The sequence below is a fragment of the Oryx dammah genome, unplaced genomic scaffold (genome assembly GCF_014754425.2).
Source record: "Oryx dammah isolate SB20612 unplaced genomic scaffold, SCBI_Odam_1.1 HiC_scaffold_25, whole genome shotgun sequence".
Taxonomy (NCBI): domain Eukaryota; kingdom Metazoa; phylum Chordata; class Mammalia; order Artiodactyla; family Bovidae; genus Oryx; species Oryx dammah.
The window spans coordinates 15512654-15533103 of NW_024070209.1; the positions used below are offsets into that span (position 1 = coordinate 15512654).

General features: G+C 39.4%; 1 protein-coding gene across 9 annotated transcripts in view; it reads left to right on the forward strand.

The window, feature by feature from the left end:
- LTBP1 (latent transforming growth factor beta binding protein 1) overlaps positions 1-20450 on the forward strand; it is a 455261-nt gene that overhangs the window by 221413 nt on the left and 213398 nt on the right. For all 9 annotated transcript variants that reach the window (XM_040224607.1, XM_040224608.1, XM_040224611.1 and 6 more), the window contains 2 exons: positions 11971-12195; positions 13591-13859. In XM_040224607.1, the coding sequence (XP_040080541.1) occupies positions 11971-12195; positions 13591-13859 (494 nt within the window). The remainder of the gene's footprint in view (positions 1-11970; positions 12196-13590; positions 13860-20450) is intronic.

The following is a 20450-nucleotide window of genomic DNA, read 5'->3' on the forward strand; positions in this document are numbered from 1 at the left end:
TGCGGGCTCTTTAGTTGCAGCACGTGAACTTATTGTGGCATGTAGGATCTAGTTCCCTGACCAGGGGTGGAATCCCAGGCCCCTTGCATTGGAGTGTGGCAGAGTCTTAGCCACTGGACCACCAGGGAGGTCTCTATGTCAAGGTTTTGACTCAGCAAATATTTTAAAATTATAAATTTAGATTAATCTCTAATCTTATCCTGCGAAGAAAGCTGAGCACCAAAGAATCAATGCTTTTGGACTGTGGTGTTGGAGAAGACTCTTGAGAGTCCCTTGGACTGCAAGGAGATCCAACCAGTCCATTCTAAAGGAGATCAGTCCTTGGTGTTCTTTGGAAGGACTGATGCTAAAGCTGAAACTCCAATACTTTGGCCACCTCATGCGAAGAGTTGACTCGCTGGAAAAGACCCTGAAGCTGGGAGGGATTGGGGGCAGGAGGAGAAGGGGACGACAGAGGATGAGATGGCTGGATGGCATCACTGACTCGATGGATGTGAGTTTGAGTGAACTCTGGGAGTTGGTGATGGACAGGGAGGCCTGGCATTCTGCGATTCATGGGGTCTCAAAGAGTCAGACACGACTGAGCGACTGAACTGAACTGAATCCTATCCTGATGGCTCAAGAATAAATAAATAATAAGCAGATAATAATTAATTTAATGAGAGCATGAACTTGGTTCTCCAGAACAAGTTTGCAAATTATAGTGGTGCAGTACATTTTTTAAAACATATTTTTAATATCATGTATAACTTAAGTGGTATTGTTTTTTGAGAAAGCATTTTGCAATGATATTAAAGAAATTGCCCTGCTGCAATAGCTAAAATGACATTGTTTCTCTGGAAATAGTTGCAGTGATACCACGGTAAAAGGTATAGTCTTTAAGGCTGAAGCATGGCATCGTTTTTATCAAACCTCTCTCCCTGTCCATTAGTCTACAGCTCTGCCACTTCCCCCATTATGTTTACATAATGCTTTCAAGTGAGGTCAGCTTTTCCTAAACATTTGGGCATTTTATAAACTGCTTTGTCACTAAGTAGGCAACTGATGTTTGAATCAGTGTCTGACTATACATTAAAATAAAAAGAAAGCACATCATATGGCAAATTAACCCCAGCCCCTTCTACATAAATTACAAGTGACTGAATATGTATTTGTTCCTTTTAAAAAAAATTATATTGTGTCAGTCACATTAGGTGAGATGAGGAAATCTGAATTTCACTCTACTACCTTGGCTAGAGTTTTGAGAACCATAATTACAGAAATAGGAAAGAACCTGTGGATTATGTCATTGGACCACCCCCCTTTTGCAGAGGCAGGCACAGTCATCCACAAAAGTGAAATGACTTGCCTCAGTCTCCCAAGGTGTATGGAATTGATGTGTTTACTCTGTAACCTGAAGATGTTGTTGTGTTATTCCTAAAGGCCAAAGAGCCCTAGGTTTGGGAGTTACTGAGAGCAAGCCTCTATGGATGAAGGGTATAAAGTGGAATTTTATGATTTGCTTGATATGGAAAGCTCCCTGAAAGAAAGTATTAGTTGGTCAGTTGTGTCCTATTCTTCGTGACCCCGTGGACTCTAGCCAGCCAGGCTACCCTGTCCATGGGATTTCCTAGGCAAGAATACTGGAGTGGGTAGCCATTTCCTTCTCCAGATCTTTCCAACCTGGGGATTGAACCCAGGTCTACCCACATTGCAAGCAGATTCTTTACTGTCCTAAACCACCCGGGAACCCCAGAAAGCTCCCTAGGTTATGCAAAATATAAAACTGGATCAAATGAGATAGCCCACAGCTATGGTGCGGTTGATGATCTGTGAACAGAAAGCCATAAACAAAGTGGAGATGATGAATGGCTTCATCCCAAATTGGAAGCTCTGGTGAGCGTGTGGGTGGTAGGGCTTCCTATCGCCCCTATTATAAACAGAATGTACTATCCAAGCATTTGCTAATGCACACCAGCATTAAAAATTAGATTCGTGGGGTTTTTGTTTATATTAAGGTTTGCATTTGTTGAAATGTGCATTTCCTTTCATTCTAGTCCAGTGTAGTATTTGATAGATGGGGATGGGATGAAAATGGTCATCTTAATTTACAGAGCAAGTAAAACATAGGTTGCTGTGGGTGCGTTTTTAGCTTTTAGCAAAGCATTCTTCCCTTGCCCCAAGACTTCTCTGGACTCTTTTTCCCCCTTTTACGTGTACTATGTCAAACATTAGTCTCATGTCTCACACATTAAGAAAACAATCCTCTTACTGACAACAATTGATATATTCTCCCACAGCTCTGGGGACCAGAAAGTCAAAATCAAGGTGTAGAGGGCCACCCTCCGCCTGGAGGCTTAGGAGGAGAGTCCCTTTCTTGACTCTTCCCAATTCTCCTGGCTGTCAGTGCTCCCTGACTTCTGGCTGGATCATTTCCATCTCTGCCTCTGTCATATTGCTTCTTCCTCTTTGGCCAAATTGCACTGGACCTCATTCTTAAAAGGACCTTGTCATTGAAATGAGAGGTCACTTGGATAAGTCAGGTTAAGTGCCTCCTCTCAGAAATTCTAGTTACATTTGTTTTACTCATCTACCACCTGAAGTAATATTCACAGATTCTGGGTGTTCACAGGACATGGGCATATCTTTTGCGAGACAACCGTACAGCCCACTGTGATCATCATGTGCATAGATAATCATTAAAAAGAATTTTTTTTAAGTCATCTTACCATATAGAGTCATTATCTGTTTGAGTCTTAAATTAAGAATTTAACTTCAGTCTGGCTAAATAGTTATTCAGAAATTTAAAATGAGGTCCAGGAACTCAAAGCCAAGTTTACAGTGCACATTTCATGTACATACAATAGGTGATTCTATTTAACCTTACTTACCTTTGTCCTTTCTCTTCCTCTGGTTCTGTCTTTTGTATGTCTTAATCTATCCTGGTCCTGAGTTTTAACTTACAATTTTCCTGTTTTAATGGTATCTGCTATTATGTGTGTTAAGTCGCTTTAGTCGTGTCCGACTCTTTACAACCCTATGGACTGTTGCCTGTGAGGCCCCTCTGTCTCTGAGGATTCTCCCGGTGAGAATACTAGAATGGGTTGCCATGCCTTCCTCCAGGGGATCTTCCTGACTCAGGGATTGAATCCATGTCTCCCGAGGCTCCTGCATTGCAGGTGGACTTTTTACCACTGGGAAAGCTTTATAGGCGGCCCTATATTTTCTTGGGCTCCAAAATCGCTGCAGATGGTGACTGCAGCCATGAAATTAAAAGACGTTTGTTCCTTGGAAGAAAGCTATGACAAACCTAGACAGTATATTAAAAAGCAGAGACGTTACTTTACCAACAAAGGTCCGTATCATCAAAACTATGGTTTTTCCAGTCACATATGGATGTGAGAGTTGACTATAAAGAAAGGTGAGCACTGAAGAATTGATGCTTTTGAACTGTGGTGTTAGACAAGACTCTTGAGAGTCCCTTGGCCTGCAAGGAGATCAAACCAGTCAATTGTAAAGGAAATCTATCCTGAGTATTCATTGGAAGGACTGATGCTGAAGCTGAAGCTCCAATAGTTTGGCCACCTGATGCGAAGTGCTGACTAATTAGAAAAGACCCTGATGCTGGGAAAGATTAAAGGCAGGAGGAGAAGGAGATGACAGAGGTTGAGATGGTTGGATGGCATCACTGACTCAATGAACATGAGTTTGAGCAAAACCTGGGAGATGGTGAAGGACAGGGAATCCTGGTGTGCTGCAGGCCATGGGGTCACTAAGAGTCAGACGCAACCGAGCGACAACAGCAAATATCCTTGTGGAAAGAAAGAGGAGTCTACCCCTGCTCTGTCTCTCCAGCCAGCTTTTCTCACTTTCTCTTTTCCTTTGACATTCCCACCACATCTGCCTCCTTCAGTTTCTGGGCCTTTCTAAACCTTGTCTGACCTTAAGATCTTACCTCCTGTTATTTCTTCTGCAAACACTCTCCTGCCAGTGTTCACATCACTAGATATGCTTCTCCTTTCAGGTTTAGGCGCAATGTCACCTCCTTGGACAGGTTGTTTCAGACAACCTGGATCACAGATGTTTTGCTGGTTCTGTCTGGGACTCTGTTTAAGTTATCAGACAGATAATCAAGAATAGACTCTAAGCAATTTTAGAGCACAGCAATGGTAAATCTCTGCATTCAAAAACAAACAAAAGAAAAACTCAAACTTAGATTTTAGTAAATGCCTACTAATCTCTGTACTTCCTTTCTTGGCTCATGTGTAGGACAGCTCCTCTGTCCTCGCTCCAGAGAGATGTGACCTCTCCATCCTGGCTTTCAGCTTCAGTTGTTTTATTTATTTTATTTTTTGATGCAGTGGGGGTAGGAGGTGGGGTGATGCATACTGAATTAAATGGGAAGCATGTAGGTTTTTAAGAAGAGGAATAGATTCTTAAAATGGTTTTATTTGCAGGGCAGGGATAGTGACACAGACATAGAGAACAGTCTATGCCCCGTGGATACAGTGGAGCAGTTGAGAGAGTAGCACAGAAACATATACATTCACTTCAGTTCAGTCGCTCAGTCGTGTCTAACTCTTTGCAACCCCATGAGTTGCAGCACGCCAGGCCTCCCTGTCCGTCACCAACTCCCGGAGTTCACTCAAACTCATGTCCATCGAGTCAGTGATACCATCCAGCCATCTCATCCTCTGTTGTCCCCTTCTCCTCCTGCCCCCAATCCCAGCATCAGGGTCTTTTCCAGCGAGTCAACTCTTCGCATGAGGTGGCCAAAGTATTGGAGTTTCAGCTTCAGCATCAGTCCTTCCAATGAACACCAAGGACTGATCTCCTTTAGGATGGACTGGTTGGATCTCCCTGCAGTCCAAGGGACTCTCAAGAGTCTTCTCCAACACCATAGTTCAAAGGCATCAATTCTTCAGCGCTCAGCTTTCTTCACAGTCCAACTCTCACATCCATACATGACTACTGGAAAAACCATATCCTTGACTAGATGGACCTTTGTTGACAAAGTAATATCTCTGCTTTTCAATATGCTATCTAGGTTGGTCATAACTTTCCTTCCAGGGAGTAAACGTTTTTTAATTTCATGCTTGCAGTCACCATTGCAGTGATTTTGGAGCCCCCCAAAATAAAGTCTGACACTGTTTCCACTGTTTCCCCATCTAATTCCCATGAAGTGATGGGACCAGATGCCATGATCTTGGTTTTCTGAATGTTGAGCTTTAAGCCAACTTTTTCACTCTCCTCTTTCACTTTCATCAAGAGGCTTTTTAGTTCCTCTTCATTTTCTGCCATAAGGGTGGTGTCATCTGCATATCTGAGGTTATTGATATTTCTCCTGGCAAGTTTGATTCCACCTTGTGTTTCTTCCAGTCCAGCATTTCTCATGATGTACTCTGCATATAAGTTAAATAAGCAGGGTGACAATACACAGCTTGACGTACTCCTTTTCCTATTTGGAACCAGTCTGTTGTTCCATGTCTAGTTCTAACTGTTGCTTCCTAAGAGAGTGGCACAGAAACATATACATTACCATATGTTAAATAGACAGATAGTGGAAAGGGAGCTTAACCTGGTGCTCTGTGACAACCTAGAAGGGTGGGAGGTTTAAGAGGAGGGGACTGATTCACATTGTTGTATGGCAGAAACCAATACAACATTGTAAAACAATTATCCTCCAATTAAAAATAAATTTTAAAAAATGAGCAATGGTTTGCTGCAGTGTTTATTATCTGACATATTTGTTATCTGAAAGCTTTAAACGGCTACATTATTAACTTACTTTCTGGCTGAATAGAATCTGTGGGTATCCTTTAAAAGAGAGCAAGGTAGGTATATTTAGGGGAGAGATAAAGTGATAACTTGAACTTGCTAAAAATATTATTACTTTTCTTTTTACCTTGCAAGGGACAGCAACCAAAACGTTGAACGCCTTTAAGGGAACATTATTCTCCTAATGAGAGACAAGTGGGAAAGTGGAGGTAGCTCTTCAAATCAAAATCATGTGTGTGTCTCTTCTACAAAAGGACAGATGTTGGTTTTCCTTCAGATGGGAGTTTGTTTGCTCTGCTCTGCTTTAACCACAATAACTTGAGACAGTCTGCTGGCACACAAAGCAAGGGGGTGGGTAGAGGGGCCAGGGTGTTGCTGGGAGTTGCCTTAGGAAAGTCAAGTACATTCTTAGAGCGCCTTTTGGGGACAAGCAGCTGAAATATTTTTATAGTCAGCTAAGATAACAGGGAAGAATGAGAGTCTAGCTTTTTATAGCCCCAATGTGTAGAAAATTCAGTTTGCCCATATTTGTATACAGATCAAATACCTATTCATTTAAACTGAATTCCAATTTGTGGCCTAGACTGTGAATATTATCCTCTCAGCCTCATTTGTTGAGGCCTGCTTGTTGTTTTATAGACCACCGTGAATGGTGGAATGTACCGAAACACTGGGCATATTTAAATCCTCCAAGTGTTTCTTCCAGCCTGGATCCTTTTGCTCATTGCGACCTTTTATAGTCGTACCATGAGATGCTTGGAGTGGTTGTCATGAAATCACACTCTTTGGAATAACAGGCTAAAGGCACACATACCTCTTGTTATTTGTGGTAGGTCCCAGGTGACTGTATGAAGCAATGAAGTGAATTATGGTGATGGCCAACAAGATGCCGAGCTCGCAAGGTTATGAAATTTCTCAGCCAGCATTCTATATTACACCTTCCAGTTATGTGTTCTAAAATATATGTGCCATAGCTAGACTTACAACTAGCATACCACAGGCTTCTCAAGGCAGCCTTAAAGATAACTTACTCTTTTTCCTCTTCATGTGTTGAGAACGTTTTATAGAACAGTGGCACCCCAGACTATATATCACCAGGCAGTGTTTTGAGAGTGGCATGAACTTTTGAAACAGAAAGAAACTATTCATAGTCAAATCCTTAACTTTTGTAGGGTGATTTTGAATTTGTTTTCTTTGACATAAAAGACTATTTAGCTTTAAAAAGATCAACCTGCTACAAAGGACTCAGTGCACAGTGAGTGAATTGAGGCAAAGAATTTTAGATTGTAATTTAGATTTTTGTGAAAATGCTGAAACGGGAGAATACGTATTTTATTTCTCATTCATAAATGGTTATAAATAGTGGCCAGTTACTGGTTGAAATAAGTCAGCAGAAGTGGTTTCCTTTATAACCAGAGAGACACAGGGTTACTGGAGTTCTATTTTGGGATTATTGCTGTATCCACTTAGACTGGTACTGTTTTTGAAATGTTTGTGTAGAAGCTATCTGCAAGGTTTAAAAACAGATTTAAACAAAGCTAATTAAATTAATTTTAGATTTCAAAATCTGCTATTGATACTAGAAATAAATATCAGCTTTGTTAAAAAAAAATAAAGATGGTATTTTAGTAAAGGTGATAGGTAGACCTCTTTGCACCAGCACCATAAAAATGACCATGGAAGCTGTAACTGTGCAAAACAATCTTAATAATCAATGGGGAAATTACTGGTTCCATCGCCTTAAATTTTTTTTTTTGTAAAAACATTAAGATTCTTTTACTGTAGGTGATGTATGTATAGGGAAAGGGGAAAAATAGTAGAGGCAGTATTTATGAAGTGCCCTATGATTTAAAGTGTTAGAAACACTGAGAATTAAAGTGTTTTATTTCTTTGAGTAGAACTTAAGAGTCTCCTGAATATTTTCACTTTCTTCTCATATACTGTAGGATGTGGAGTGAGCATCTTTTCTTTGCCTTAGTGAATCTTTCTAAGTTTGAATCAGGTTTCAACAACTCACCTTTGTGCTTTTGAAGTTGTGGAATATCTGAGTTCCTTTAATGTCATTTCCTTGGGACCATCTTTATCCTACATCACAACCACTTTCCAGTTTCATTTCCAGTGTTACCATTTTCTGTTTCTTTGCTGTGCCTATTTTTTTGGCCATTTTGAATATACACTTCTGTAAAATGTCCTGTGAGTTTGTCCTTGTGAAGTGATGAGGCAACTCAACTACCTGCTTTGCTGTCTGTGTATGAGGGAGGTTCAAGAGAGGGGGGCGGATATATGAACTGAATAACAGATACGCCGGGATCAGTTGCCAACAGACTCTGAAGGGGGTGATATGATTGGTCATTGGCCGTGATACACATCTGTTATTTATGTAGTGATTTGTGGACCAAGGAGAGAGCAGTGAAGTTACCTAGTTAATATTGTGGCAAATGAAGTCCAGACCATGTTTTTGGGAGATTGGTATTATTTAATTAAACTGTATTAACTGAAATTCATGCATATTGTGCTAAGTCACTTCGGTCATGTCCCACTGTTTGTGACCCCATGAACTGTCTGCCAGGCTTCTTTGTCCATGGGATTCTCCAGGTGAGAATATTAGAGTGGGTTGCCATGCTCTCCTCCAGGGGATCTTCCTGACCCAGGGATCGACCATACAAAATAAAGTGTGCTTCTATTCCAGTGATAAATTATTTGAGATGCTTGCTTCTTGGAAGAAAAGCTATGACTAACGTAGACAGCATATTAAAAAGCAGAGACATTACTTTACCAACAAAGGTCCGTCTATTCAAAGCTATGGTTTTTCCAGTAATCGTGTATGGATGAGAGAGTTGGACTATAAAGAAAGCTGAGTGCCAAAAATTGATACTTTTGAACTGTGGTGTTGGAGAAGACCCTTGAGAGTCCCTTGGACTGCAAGGAGATCAAACCATCCAATTCTAAAGGAAATCAGTCCTGAATATTCATTGGGAGAACTGATGCTGGAGCTGAAATTCCAATACTTTGGCCACCTGATGCAAAGAACTGGCTAATTGGAAAAGACCTTGATGCTGGGAAAGATTGAAGGCGGGAGGAGAAGGGGGCAGTAGAGGACGAGATGGTTGGATGACATCACCAATGTGATGGACATGAGTTTGAGTAGGCTCCAGTGGACAGGGAAGGACAGGGAAGCCTGGCGTGCTGCAGTCCATGAGGTCATGAAGAGTTGGATACAACTGAGCGACTGAACTGAACTGAACTGACTGAAAATCTTGGCTAGGCATGCACATTAAACTCATCCAGCAACAAGCTGTTGTTTAGTAGAAGTTCAATTTAGAATTGAACTGGGAATTATGAAGTCTTTGACTCAACCTCAGAGTCAGCTTTGACTCTTCTTCTTACTCAGCACCTCAGTGTAGATTAGACACTTGAGGAAGCATATTCCAGACCCTATCTTGCATGAGCAGTTTTGACTTTATCTGCCCCATAGTCAGACCCTGGACATAGTTCTTGGCAGTCACCTTGGTCATTTTTTTCCAGTTCTTTTCTTTCTCCTTCAGTGTCTTAACTCTTCCTTCGCCTTCTGTTTACTTCCTGTGTCCCATCTTCACGTTTTACTGATTGCCTGTCTATCATAATATTATATTACTTCATGTTTCTATCAGTTCTTTCTGCCATGATCCTAATCCATGGGTTTTTCAAGTTGTCTTTCAGTTATTTTAATATTCTCTTATCTGACTTCTCTACTTGGTCACTCTGCAAGTAGCTCGTCATTTCCAGCTAATGCCACATGCCATCACAAGAGTAATCTTCCTGGAAAATTCTCTCCTTGAAGTCTCCAAAATGATTTATTAATTACATAATAAAAGCCAAACTCTTTATCAGACCTTTAGCCATTCTCTGAGTTAAGTCTATATCTCCTAGTTTATCACCTGACCCCTCTACCCAGTGAATCTGGGGTTTCAACAACACAGGCTTTCTCATTATCTTCCAAATTTGCCTACCTCTGGCCTTTTCACATACCATCCTCCTGGGAGGCAGTCCTTTCTGTTTTTCTGAATCCCCAGCTTCAAAGACTTATTTCAAGTGAGCTCTTCTGAAAAGTCTATTTTGACTTCCCAGAAATGACTTTTCTCTGAAGTTCCATAGAATTTGCATTTTATATTTTCCAATGTTACTTGTTGATGCATATTTTTAGTTATCATGTATTACCTAACAGCTCCAGTTAGCTTTTACTTTCTTCTGTAGTACCTAGAATGGTATTTGACAAAATAGTAGCCATAAATCTGTTCATTCTTTCATCTAGTAAATTTTTTTGAGCTGCAGCATTTTTTCTAAAAGCTGAGCTACATGTTAGGGGTAAAGCATTGAAGTCCCTGACCTCACAGAGCTCTAGTTGAATGGGACATACAGAAACGAAGTCAGAGGATTATAATGCAGTAAGCCAAGGGGCATGATGAACAGTGAATGAGAGCCCATGGAGGCACAGAGGAGAGGCCCAGACCTAGATGAGGGGCAACTGGAAATGCTTCCAGGAAGTGAGGTTTAAGCAGAGTCTAAAAGGTGAGTAGGAGTTAGGTGGTCAAGCGGGGAGGGTGTTGGGAAGCAAATGGAAAGAGTGTTCCAGGCCAAGGATGCAGGGTAGGTAAAACATGAGGAGGGGTGAGAGAGCCCTGTCCACTCAGGAATCAAATTCAAAGTAGCTGAATTGTAGGAAATGAGGTTTCAGAGAAAACAGGATCTCTATGATGAGAAAGATGTGGGCATATTTGATGAATGTTTAGAAGGCAGGACCTGGAGAACTGGATATTTGAGTGGTTTGAGAGGACCCTCAGATTTCTGTTAAGCATGCCTCAGTGAATGGGAGATGTTAGGGGGAAGATGATCCTGTTCCAAGTGGGACATTGTAAGTCTGAGATGTCTATAGAAGGTCTACAGGATGTAGACAGTGTGGAGTGCAGCAGAAAGCTTTGGCTCAGAAGTGTGGTTTTGAGTGACATCATCATATGATAGGATAAAATTAGAATGTGTAGGGTTAGTGGAGCAGAAGATTTTAAGATCAAATCTTTAAGCACATCTGTGTTTAAAGGATAAGGAAAGAATGGAGTCTGCAAAGAATAGCAAGAGAGAGTGGACAAAGAGGAAAGAGCAAACTAGGTGGGTGGGATGTCACAGAAGCTAAGGGAAGACTTGAAATCCAACCAATGGATTTAGCAATGCGGAGACCATTAGTGACCTGAGTAAGAGGAGTCTCAGTGTAGGAGAGTATGGGAAAAGGGAACACACACAAAGAAGGGAATACAGCCTGGTGCTGGCTAGCTAGTAGTGAGCAGATAATTCTTTTGGAAAGTTTGGTCATGGAGGAGAGGATTGAAGCAGAGTAGAAGCTGAAAGAGAATGGAGTTGAGAGACTTATTTTTTAAGCTGCTGGAAATAAAATCAGTTTAAAGGCTGATGGGAAGAATTCATTAGTTGTAAAGAGGTTGGCCATAAGCTGAATTTAGCCAGAATTTAAAACTCTTCATAAAATTCTTCACCCAAACACATTCTTTTACCTTTTGGTATTCTAAATAAATTCCCAACTATTAATCACTCTGCTACTTCTAGATTTCACTGTGGTCTTGTTATCCTAGTGGGATATCAAATTCCTGTAAAGCAGGATTCAAACTATTCTACTCCCTTATTCTGGGTAGCACTTAGTTCCTTATGTAGAGAAAATTCTCAACAGATATTATTTTTAGCACTCTCATTTGTTTATTCTTGGAAGAAATATTTAATGTCCACTATGCACTGGACATTATTTTAGTTGCTGAGGATATAAAGTTCATTAAACCAAGCATTCCTTTCCCCAAGGAGTTTATAATCTAGAAAGACAGTAAATAAACTAGTAATAGGAAAACAAAGTAAGTACAGAATGTAAGAGATATCCTGAGTAACTATGTATATTTACATATATGTATTTTTTTTCCCCATGAATTCTTTCCAGCATTGTGGATGAACAACCACAAGCAGTTGGAGAGCTAAATGACTTACTTAAGGTGGAAAGAAAAAGATAGTTAAAAAAAAAAAAAGGAAATATTTTTGTCCCAGTGTAGGTTCTCCTCTGTTTTCCATTTCTAAAGTCATTGGTAATATGATGGCTGTGCTTTGGTGGTGTTACATTGGTTGATTGTTACTTAGATTTTGAGAAACTAACCAACTCTTCACATTTTCTCTTTCCCGTTACAGTAATTTGCCATCTTCCATGTATGAATGGAGGCCAGTGCAGTTCGAGGGACAAATGCCAGTGCCCTCCAAATTTCACAGGGAAGCTCTGTCAGATCCCAGTCCACGGGGCCAGCCTGCCTAAAGTGTATCAGCATTCCCAGCAGTCAGGCAAGGCATTGGGAACACATGTCGTCCACTCGACACATACTTTGCCTCTGACCATGACCAGCCAGCAAGGAGTAAAAGGTAGGCTGACTGTTTTGATTTTGCCTATTCGTCAGAATTCTGTTAACAAGCCAAACCTATATATACAGAAGCCAAGTGCCTGCGGGGTTGGCACTGGAACAGAATATGGGCCCAGTTATATGGCGACAGTGCTTTCTCGGCCAGAGAGAATGGTACCTAGGAAATGAGAAAACGGAGCCCATCTTTCTCTGGTGACACAGGACCAAGAGCTAATAAATGTACACGGTGCTCTTCTGGCAGGACCTGGGAAAGGGGAAGAGGAACAAGATGGTGTTCTGACTCTTATGATCATTAATCATCTAGTAGATCACACGGTACCTGCTGTCAAATACCAAGTCTATTTTGTAGTCAAACAGCGCTTGGTTTTAGTTCTAGACAATCTGTAACCTTCCTGGGCTTCAGTTTATTCATCTGTAGAGGAAGATAAACTAGGTCACTTGGAGCTCAAATTCTATGACTAATTCATTCTTTTCAACCTGGCACCTCTCACACATGCACAATTTTTAAAAAAGGGGTCAGAGAAGTGTTACTGGCTCTTATTCTTTAAAACCTGAATCTTAGCATCAGAAGATAAAATTCTGTGTGAAACCTGCAGAGAAAGAAAATATTGATATAAAATGTCACACTTAAATATTTTGTGTGTGTGAAAAGAAGCACAAAAGTATGTACACACCAGGTTTAAGGGTAAGAGAACTATGTTTTGTGAAATTGTGTTATAAATCCTACAGTCTCTCTGATGGAAACTTTGTGAGAAATTAGAAAATAATCTAATTTTTGAGTCTTAATTACTTTTGTTTGATAAAATGTATGACCACAAGTAGCACAAATTTCATAGTTTTTTGGCTCTTCTGAAAAAAATGGTTCATGAATCCATTATTCTGAGAGGTTTAACTTTTGCTTTGTAAAAGTAGTTTTATTCTTTAAAGTATATAAATTCAGATTTAATTTTTGAGTGTCCCCTTTTACTCTCAAGAGTTTTAATGGCTGTGCAGCAAAACTAGATCCATACTATGAATCTTTTATTTATCCTATGTATAATATATATGTGGGCTTTCCTGGTGGCTTAGCAGTAAAAAGAATCTGCCTGCAATGCAGGAGACATGGGTTTGATTCCTGGGATGGGAAGATCCCCTGGAGAAGGGAATGGCTACCCACTCCAGTATTCTTGCCTGGGAAATCCCATGGACAGAGGACCTGGTGGGCTATAGTCCACGGGATCACAAAAGAATTTGGCATGACTTAAACAACAAAACAACAGCATAATATATATGTCACTTAAGTATATTTATATGTATAAAATTTAGTTTCATGCTGATGAGCATGAAAATTTACTTTCATCGTGACATGCATGTTAATTATTTACAGCTGATAAGTTTTCCTCCCGATCTGTTTTAGTGAAATTTCCTCCTAACATAGTCAATATCCATGTGAAGCACCCTCCTGAGGCCTCGGTCCAGATACATCAGGTTTCAAGAGTTGATGGCCCAACAGGTCAGAAGGTTAAAGAAGCTCAACCGGGCCAGTCCCAAGTCCCTTACCAAGGCCTTCCTGTCCAGAAGACCCAGACGGTCCATTCCTCATACCAGCAAGTCATTCCTCACGTGTATCCGGTGGCTGCTAAGACCCAGCTGGGCCGGTGCTTCCAGGAAACCATTGGGTCACAGGTGAGCAGCACTGCCCAGCCCATTTTAGTGATGTGTTCTAGATAGTCTCTTTTAATAGGAAAGACAGCCTTGATGAAATGAGGTTTTTGTAGAAGGAATTGGCAACCTGTGGGCCTGTTACTATAAACAAAGATTTATTGGATACGGCCAGATCCATCATTTACATACTGTCTATGTCTGCTTTCATAGACATATAATCCTACTGACAGAAGGATTATATACTTTCAGTGAGGTCATATGATCTGAAATGTCTAAAGTATGCTCTGCAAAGACCTGTACAGAAAGAGTTGCCAGCCTCTGATATATAAGATACTGTAAGCATTGTAAGATGTTTGGAAGTATCCATAAGATAATAGTATGTATTGAACTTCCAGAAATGCTGCAAGATGTCCATGATTGCCTGTTGGTAGTTTTTCAGTTACAGTGATCTATATTTAAAGCATGTGTTGAGCATGAGATATGGTACATGAGATATATACTACAGAGATGTTTGAAAATTTTCGTGCCTTTTTGCAATAGTTTGCTGGTTAGTGGATATAGTCAAGTTTTGGATCCATCAGACAATAATAATTTGTCATCTTTTATTTTCTTATAAAACTATATAACTAGAATAGCAGTGTATAAGTTGTTTGAAGTGTATTTTAAATATTGTATTTATGTGTAACTGTAGGTCTGTATATCATTAAGTGAGAGAGAAGTTGAATTTTCTTTAAAACTCATCATTGAATGTGCATAGTAAAAGCAACAGAAAGTTACTGGTTCCTCTACCACAGTTACTTGGTGCTTCCTGCTTTGGAATTATGTGATAATGACATAGCTTTGTTCTGTGGTTCTTCTCCTGTCACTTGATTATGGTTTTAATCCCTTGTGAGAAGAATAGGTGAGATCTGTTTATCTACTGTTACCTGAATATTCAAAAAATTATGTGTGTCTGTGTGTGTGATATATGTTGATAGTAGAATCAATCGTTCTTGATTTGAACCTGGAGAACACTTTCAGGTGCTGGGCAAGTCTGTGGTTAGATCATCTCCTTTCTTCTAGTTGTTTGGTTGCTATTGTGTCCGACTCTTTTGCGACCCCGTGGACTGAAGCCTACTAAGCTCCTCTGTCCATGGGATTTCTCAAGCAAGAATATTGAGGTAGGCTGTCATTTTCTTCTCCAAGGGACCTTCCTGACCCAGGGATTGAACCTGTGTGTCCTGCACTGGCAGAGTTTCTCTACCACTGAGCCACTAGGGAAATCCGTTTCTCCTAGAGGAAGAAGCAATATTGGTTTGTAGACCAGAATGGAAAGAAGAGCCATGTAGAGTTATAAAACATTGCTTAGAGCCATGGGCTCAGCACTTGGTGGCAAGGAACCAGCTTCCTTATTTGTAAAGTGGAGACAAGAGTATGGAGCTTGGTCAAGATTAGACTAGGCAAAGTGACATGCTCTGCAAATGTTACAGAACTATAAAAATACTAGCTTAGAAAATGCTTACCTATTGAGAAAGTCAAACGTAAAAATAGAGCAGATGATTGCTTTTGTCATGTAACTTCAGTAAGGCAGGGAAGGTTTAATCTCCCACTCAACCTTGGTCTGCCTGTAGAGCCTGAAATGCCTACTGAAAGGGGGGCTTTTTCTTCCTCAGTTGAAGACCAGGTTTAAACATGCCTTTTGCAGAAGAAATATCATCAAGTTATGTTTAGCTTAGAAGTAAAGACTGGATTATTGTGTTAAAGGCAAGTTTTTACAGGGGCAGTGGGGCTGAAGTAAGCCTCATGCACTGCACAATTTGCCCCAGAAAAGCCTTGGAGGAGGAGGATGAATTTGGTGTCACTTGCATTGTTTAGTCATTTCAGCTTAGGTCGATCACAGGAAAAAGCAGGTCCTTTTAAAATTCTGACTCTGATGACAGCTGTGGGATTCCCATGTATTCCTCTGAGGCTGAATGTTGTGGAAAGCCCAGATGAGGCCTGGGAAGAGGCCTATTCCTTCCCTCCATTACCTGCCTTGGTTCAAGAGAACTCCACAAATTACCAGAATATAAAAAGGCCATTCCAAACGCAGCAATATAACCAAGATGAAGAGACAGAGGAATACCCAACAGGTAAAGGAGCAGGAGAAATGCCCACCAAACCAGACAAAAGAGGAAGAGATAGGGAATCTACCTGAGAAAGAATTCCGAATATTGATAGTGAAAATGATCCAAAATCTTGAAGTCAAAATGGAATCACAGATAAATACCCTAGAGACAAGGATTGAGAAGATGCAAGAAAGGTTCAATAAGGACCTAGAAGAAATAAAAAAGAGTCAATATACAATGAATAATGCAATAAATGAGATCAGAAACACTCTGGAGGCAACAAATAATAGAATAACGGAGGCAGAAGATAGGATTAGTGAAATAGAAGACAGAATGGTAGAAATAAATGAATCAGAGAGGAAAAAAGAAAAACGAATTAAAAGAAATGAGGACAATCTCAGAGACCTCCAGGACAATATGAAACGCTCCAACATTCGAATTATAGGAGTCCCAGAAGAAGAAGACAAAAAGAAAGACCATGAGAAAATCCTTGAGGAGATAATAGTTGAAAACTTCCCTAAAATGGGGAAGGAAATAATCACCCAAGTCCAAGAAACCCAGAGAGTCCCAAATAGGATAAACCCAAGGCGAAACACCCCAAGACACATATTAATCAAATTAACAAAGATAAAATTCTGACTCTGTGGGAGAGGGAGAGGGTGGGATGATTTGGGAGAATGGCATTGAAACATGTATACTATCACGTAAGAAACGAATTGCTAGTCTAGGTTCGATACAGGATACAGGATGCTTGGGGCTGGTGCACTGGGATGACCCAGAGAGATGATATGGGGAGGGTGATGGGAGGGGCTTTCAAGGTTGAGAACTCATGTACACCCATGGTGGATTCATGTCAATGTATGGCAAAACCAATACAGTATTGTAAAGTAAAAAAAAAAAAAATTTAAAAAATAAAAAAAATAAAAATAAAATAAAAATAAAATTCTGTGCCCAGTATCTTTCTCCTTAGTTTCCAAATTGGAACACAGATGGTAAAAAGCAAGAAAATGAGATGTCAACAGACTTTATTATTCTTGTAATTGTAGGCAGACACTTGCTCACTGGAAAGAATATAAACAAATTATTTACTTTTAGGCCTAAGGTGGATTATACAATTCACATGAATTGAATAGTTGGTGGAATTATCCAAATAATTCAGACTCATTGGAATACATTTTTGCCTTATCTGGATATTTCTCTGACTTCTGATCTAAATGATCCCAACAGGGATCTCAATGCTTAATTCATTTTGCATGTGTAGTCAGTAATACACAGCTTCAAAATATTCTCAGAACACATTTTTTTTTCCTATTGGTGAGATATGTTGAATGCCTATGATTGTCCAGTTTGTGCAATTAGGATGATCCGGGCATTAAAAAATTACTGACAAAATAGTCACTAGTATATAAGATGTATCCTACACAGGTGTTTGGAAATATTTGTGCTTTCTTGCTATGGTTGTTTTACAAATACAGCTATAGAGGGAGGTATAAGTAGATTTTAAATGAATGGCAGAAAACTCTAACGCATACTTAAAATTTTATTTATTATTTATTTTAAATAAATACTGGTGTTTTGCTCAGTAGCAAGATTCTTGTTCACTGTAGGTTACACCTATTGAGAACTTAATGTCATAATCAGTAAGCACCTATGTTTATATATTGCCATTAGAGGTCATATGCAAAATTTGGTAAAAATACTCTTGTTTCTGTAGCACATTCTAAAAATGAAGCAGTAAACTTGAGGTTGAAGAGACAACATGAACTGTGATCAGTGTATTCGAATGCATGGGACTTTCACAGAATAGAATTTCGGGGCCTGCTTGGATGGTGGAGGAAAATGGATGATTGGTTAGGAAACTAAGCTCACAGAGAAGAGGGGAGAAATTAAATAGAGGAGAGAGAACACTGTAAGAAACAGGTAAGGAAGAAGCATCAGAAGAGGCCAGAGGAGTAAACTAGAGTAGAGTTCCTGGCAGATGTTGGCACAGATATGAAGTCTTTTAAACCTTAGGTGTAAGGCAAAATAAATAACTTGGTGTCAAATTAAAACTAGCATGATGCCCCTTTGATCAAGTGATCAAATTCAGAATCATTAAAAGCAGGACAAGTGACATTATGTGCCTCCTAATGGGCTACAGTATGAAATGTACAGCAACACCTTAAAAGGATTCTTGCCAGAAATATATAGCAGAATCCAATTGAGCCTTTAAACCTAACCTCCAGCTTATAGGGAATACTGAAGGTGAAAAAACAAGCCGAAACCATCACATCAGAAAGATTGATAAATTGTTGCTTGGTTTCTTTGAAACATTCATATCATTAAACACACACACATTCATATTGTTAAACACACTCACACCCTTTGAAACATTCATATCATTAAACACACCCACCCTCCCACCTTCATAGGGAATACTGAAGGTGAAGAAACAAGCCAAAGCTATCACATCAGAAAGACTGATAAATTGTTGCTTGGTTTCTTTAAAACATTCATATCATTAAAACCACACACACACACACACACTGACTTCCCCAGAAAGAGACTAGAGAGATAACAGCACATCTAATGTATAAACCTTAATCATATCTTGGTTTTAAAAAAAATCAACACCCAGCTCTGAAAGACATTTAAAGAACAATTGAAGATGTTTAAATATGGACTGGATATTAGATGGTATTTTGGAACTATTCTTTTCTTAGCTATGATAATGGTATTAGAGGTATGTAGGGCGGTGTCCTTATTCTAGAGTGAGGAATGCCGTAATGTCTGTAATTTACTTTCAAATGCCTTTTATACACAAATATAGCAAAATTGTAACAGCTATTTGACTCAAACATAGAAATACAAGTGATTACTGTTTTTATTCTTTGAATTATCTTAGCATATTTGAAAATTCCTTATAAGAAAAAGAATGAAAATGTGAACATTTTATTTACTTATAGATAGATAATATAATTTTAAGATGAATTTAAAAGCCCTATGTTTAGTACATTTAATGAATATCTAGAATATTTCAAAAGTTACAACGTTTGAATGAGATGGAAGTGGATATGGACATGGTAGATATGAGGAAGCCAGGGAGGAGAAGTTGGCCTTGGTCCAGTTGTGAAATGATCAGGGTCTAATCTAAGAAGTCAACTTGAAAATGAAGAGTTGAATGCAGAGGCTTTTGTGAAGAATCCAGCATCAGGATTTGATTATGGGCTGTTGTGAAGAAAAACATGGTGATAAGCTGGACTATTCTGAACTTACTGGCTTCAGAAATCAGATAAATGTGCTGTCTGATTGATTAATTGACCCTTGCAGGGGAGGACTTTGAGGTAAAGATGAGTAGCTACATCTTTGTTTTAACCAGTTCCATCTTTGATTGATGTCAAGAATCAGGTATTCTTGAATATCAGTCAGGGAATCCAATGCTGTTTTATTTTTTATTTACTTGTTTATTTTTAATAAAAAGTTTTTAAAAATATAAATTTATTTATTTTAATTGGAGGTTAATTACTTTATAATATTGTATTTATAATATTGTATAATATAATATTGTATTGTATGAATCCACCACGAGTGTACACGTGTTCCCCATCCTGAACCCCTCTCCCACCTCCCTTCCCATACCATCCCTCTGGGTCATCCCAGTGCACCAGCCCCAAGCATCCTATATCCTGCATCGAACCTGGACTGGCGATTTGTTTCTTATACATGTTTCAATGCCATTCGCCCAAATCATCCCACCCTCTTCCTCTCCCACAGAGTCCAAAAGCCTGTTCTATCCATCTGTGTCTCTTTTGCTGTCTCACATACAGGGTTATTGTTACCATCTTTCTGAGTTCCATATATATGCATTAATGTACTGCACTTCACTCTGTATAATAGGCTCCAGTTTCATCTACCTCATTAGAACTGATTCAAATGCATTCTTTTTAATGGCTGAGTAATACTTCATTTTATATATGTACCACAAGAGATGAAGTGAGAGAGGATTAATGGAGAAAACTCAGTGGTTAACGAATAGACCTAGTGATAATAGATGAATAATACAGATTTTTTGGACTTGTCTTAATATCATAAAGTGGAAAGAATAGGGATAATGTGATTAGAAGTATCTAAAATGTTTTTACCTTGATGGAAAGTATCAAGATAAAGGGGAAAATACCTTTCTATTGTGATGTTTCTTCTTTCAGAGTCCTAAAAAATAATTTATTCTTAAGATTATATAGACCGTTGATTTCTATGTGAATCAGGCTGGGTACAGGAATCATTAAATTCACCTTAAAGTATTAAGAGAACAGAAATTAATAGAACATATAGGGTGATCAGGGCTTCCCCAGTAGCTCAGCTGGTAAAGAATCCACCTGCAATGCATGAAACCCTGTTCAGTTCTTGGGTTGGGAAGATCCCCGGGGGAAGGGATAGGCTACCCATTCCAGTATTCTTGGGCTTCCCTGGTGGCTCAGACAGTAAAGAATCTGCCTGCAATGTGGGAGACCTGGACTTGATCCCTGGGTTGGGAAGATTCCCGGAA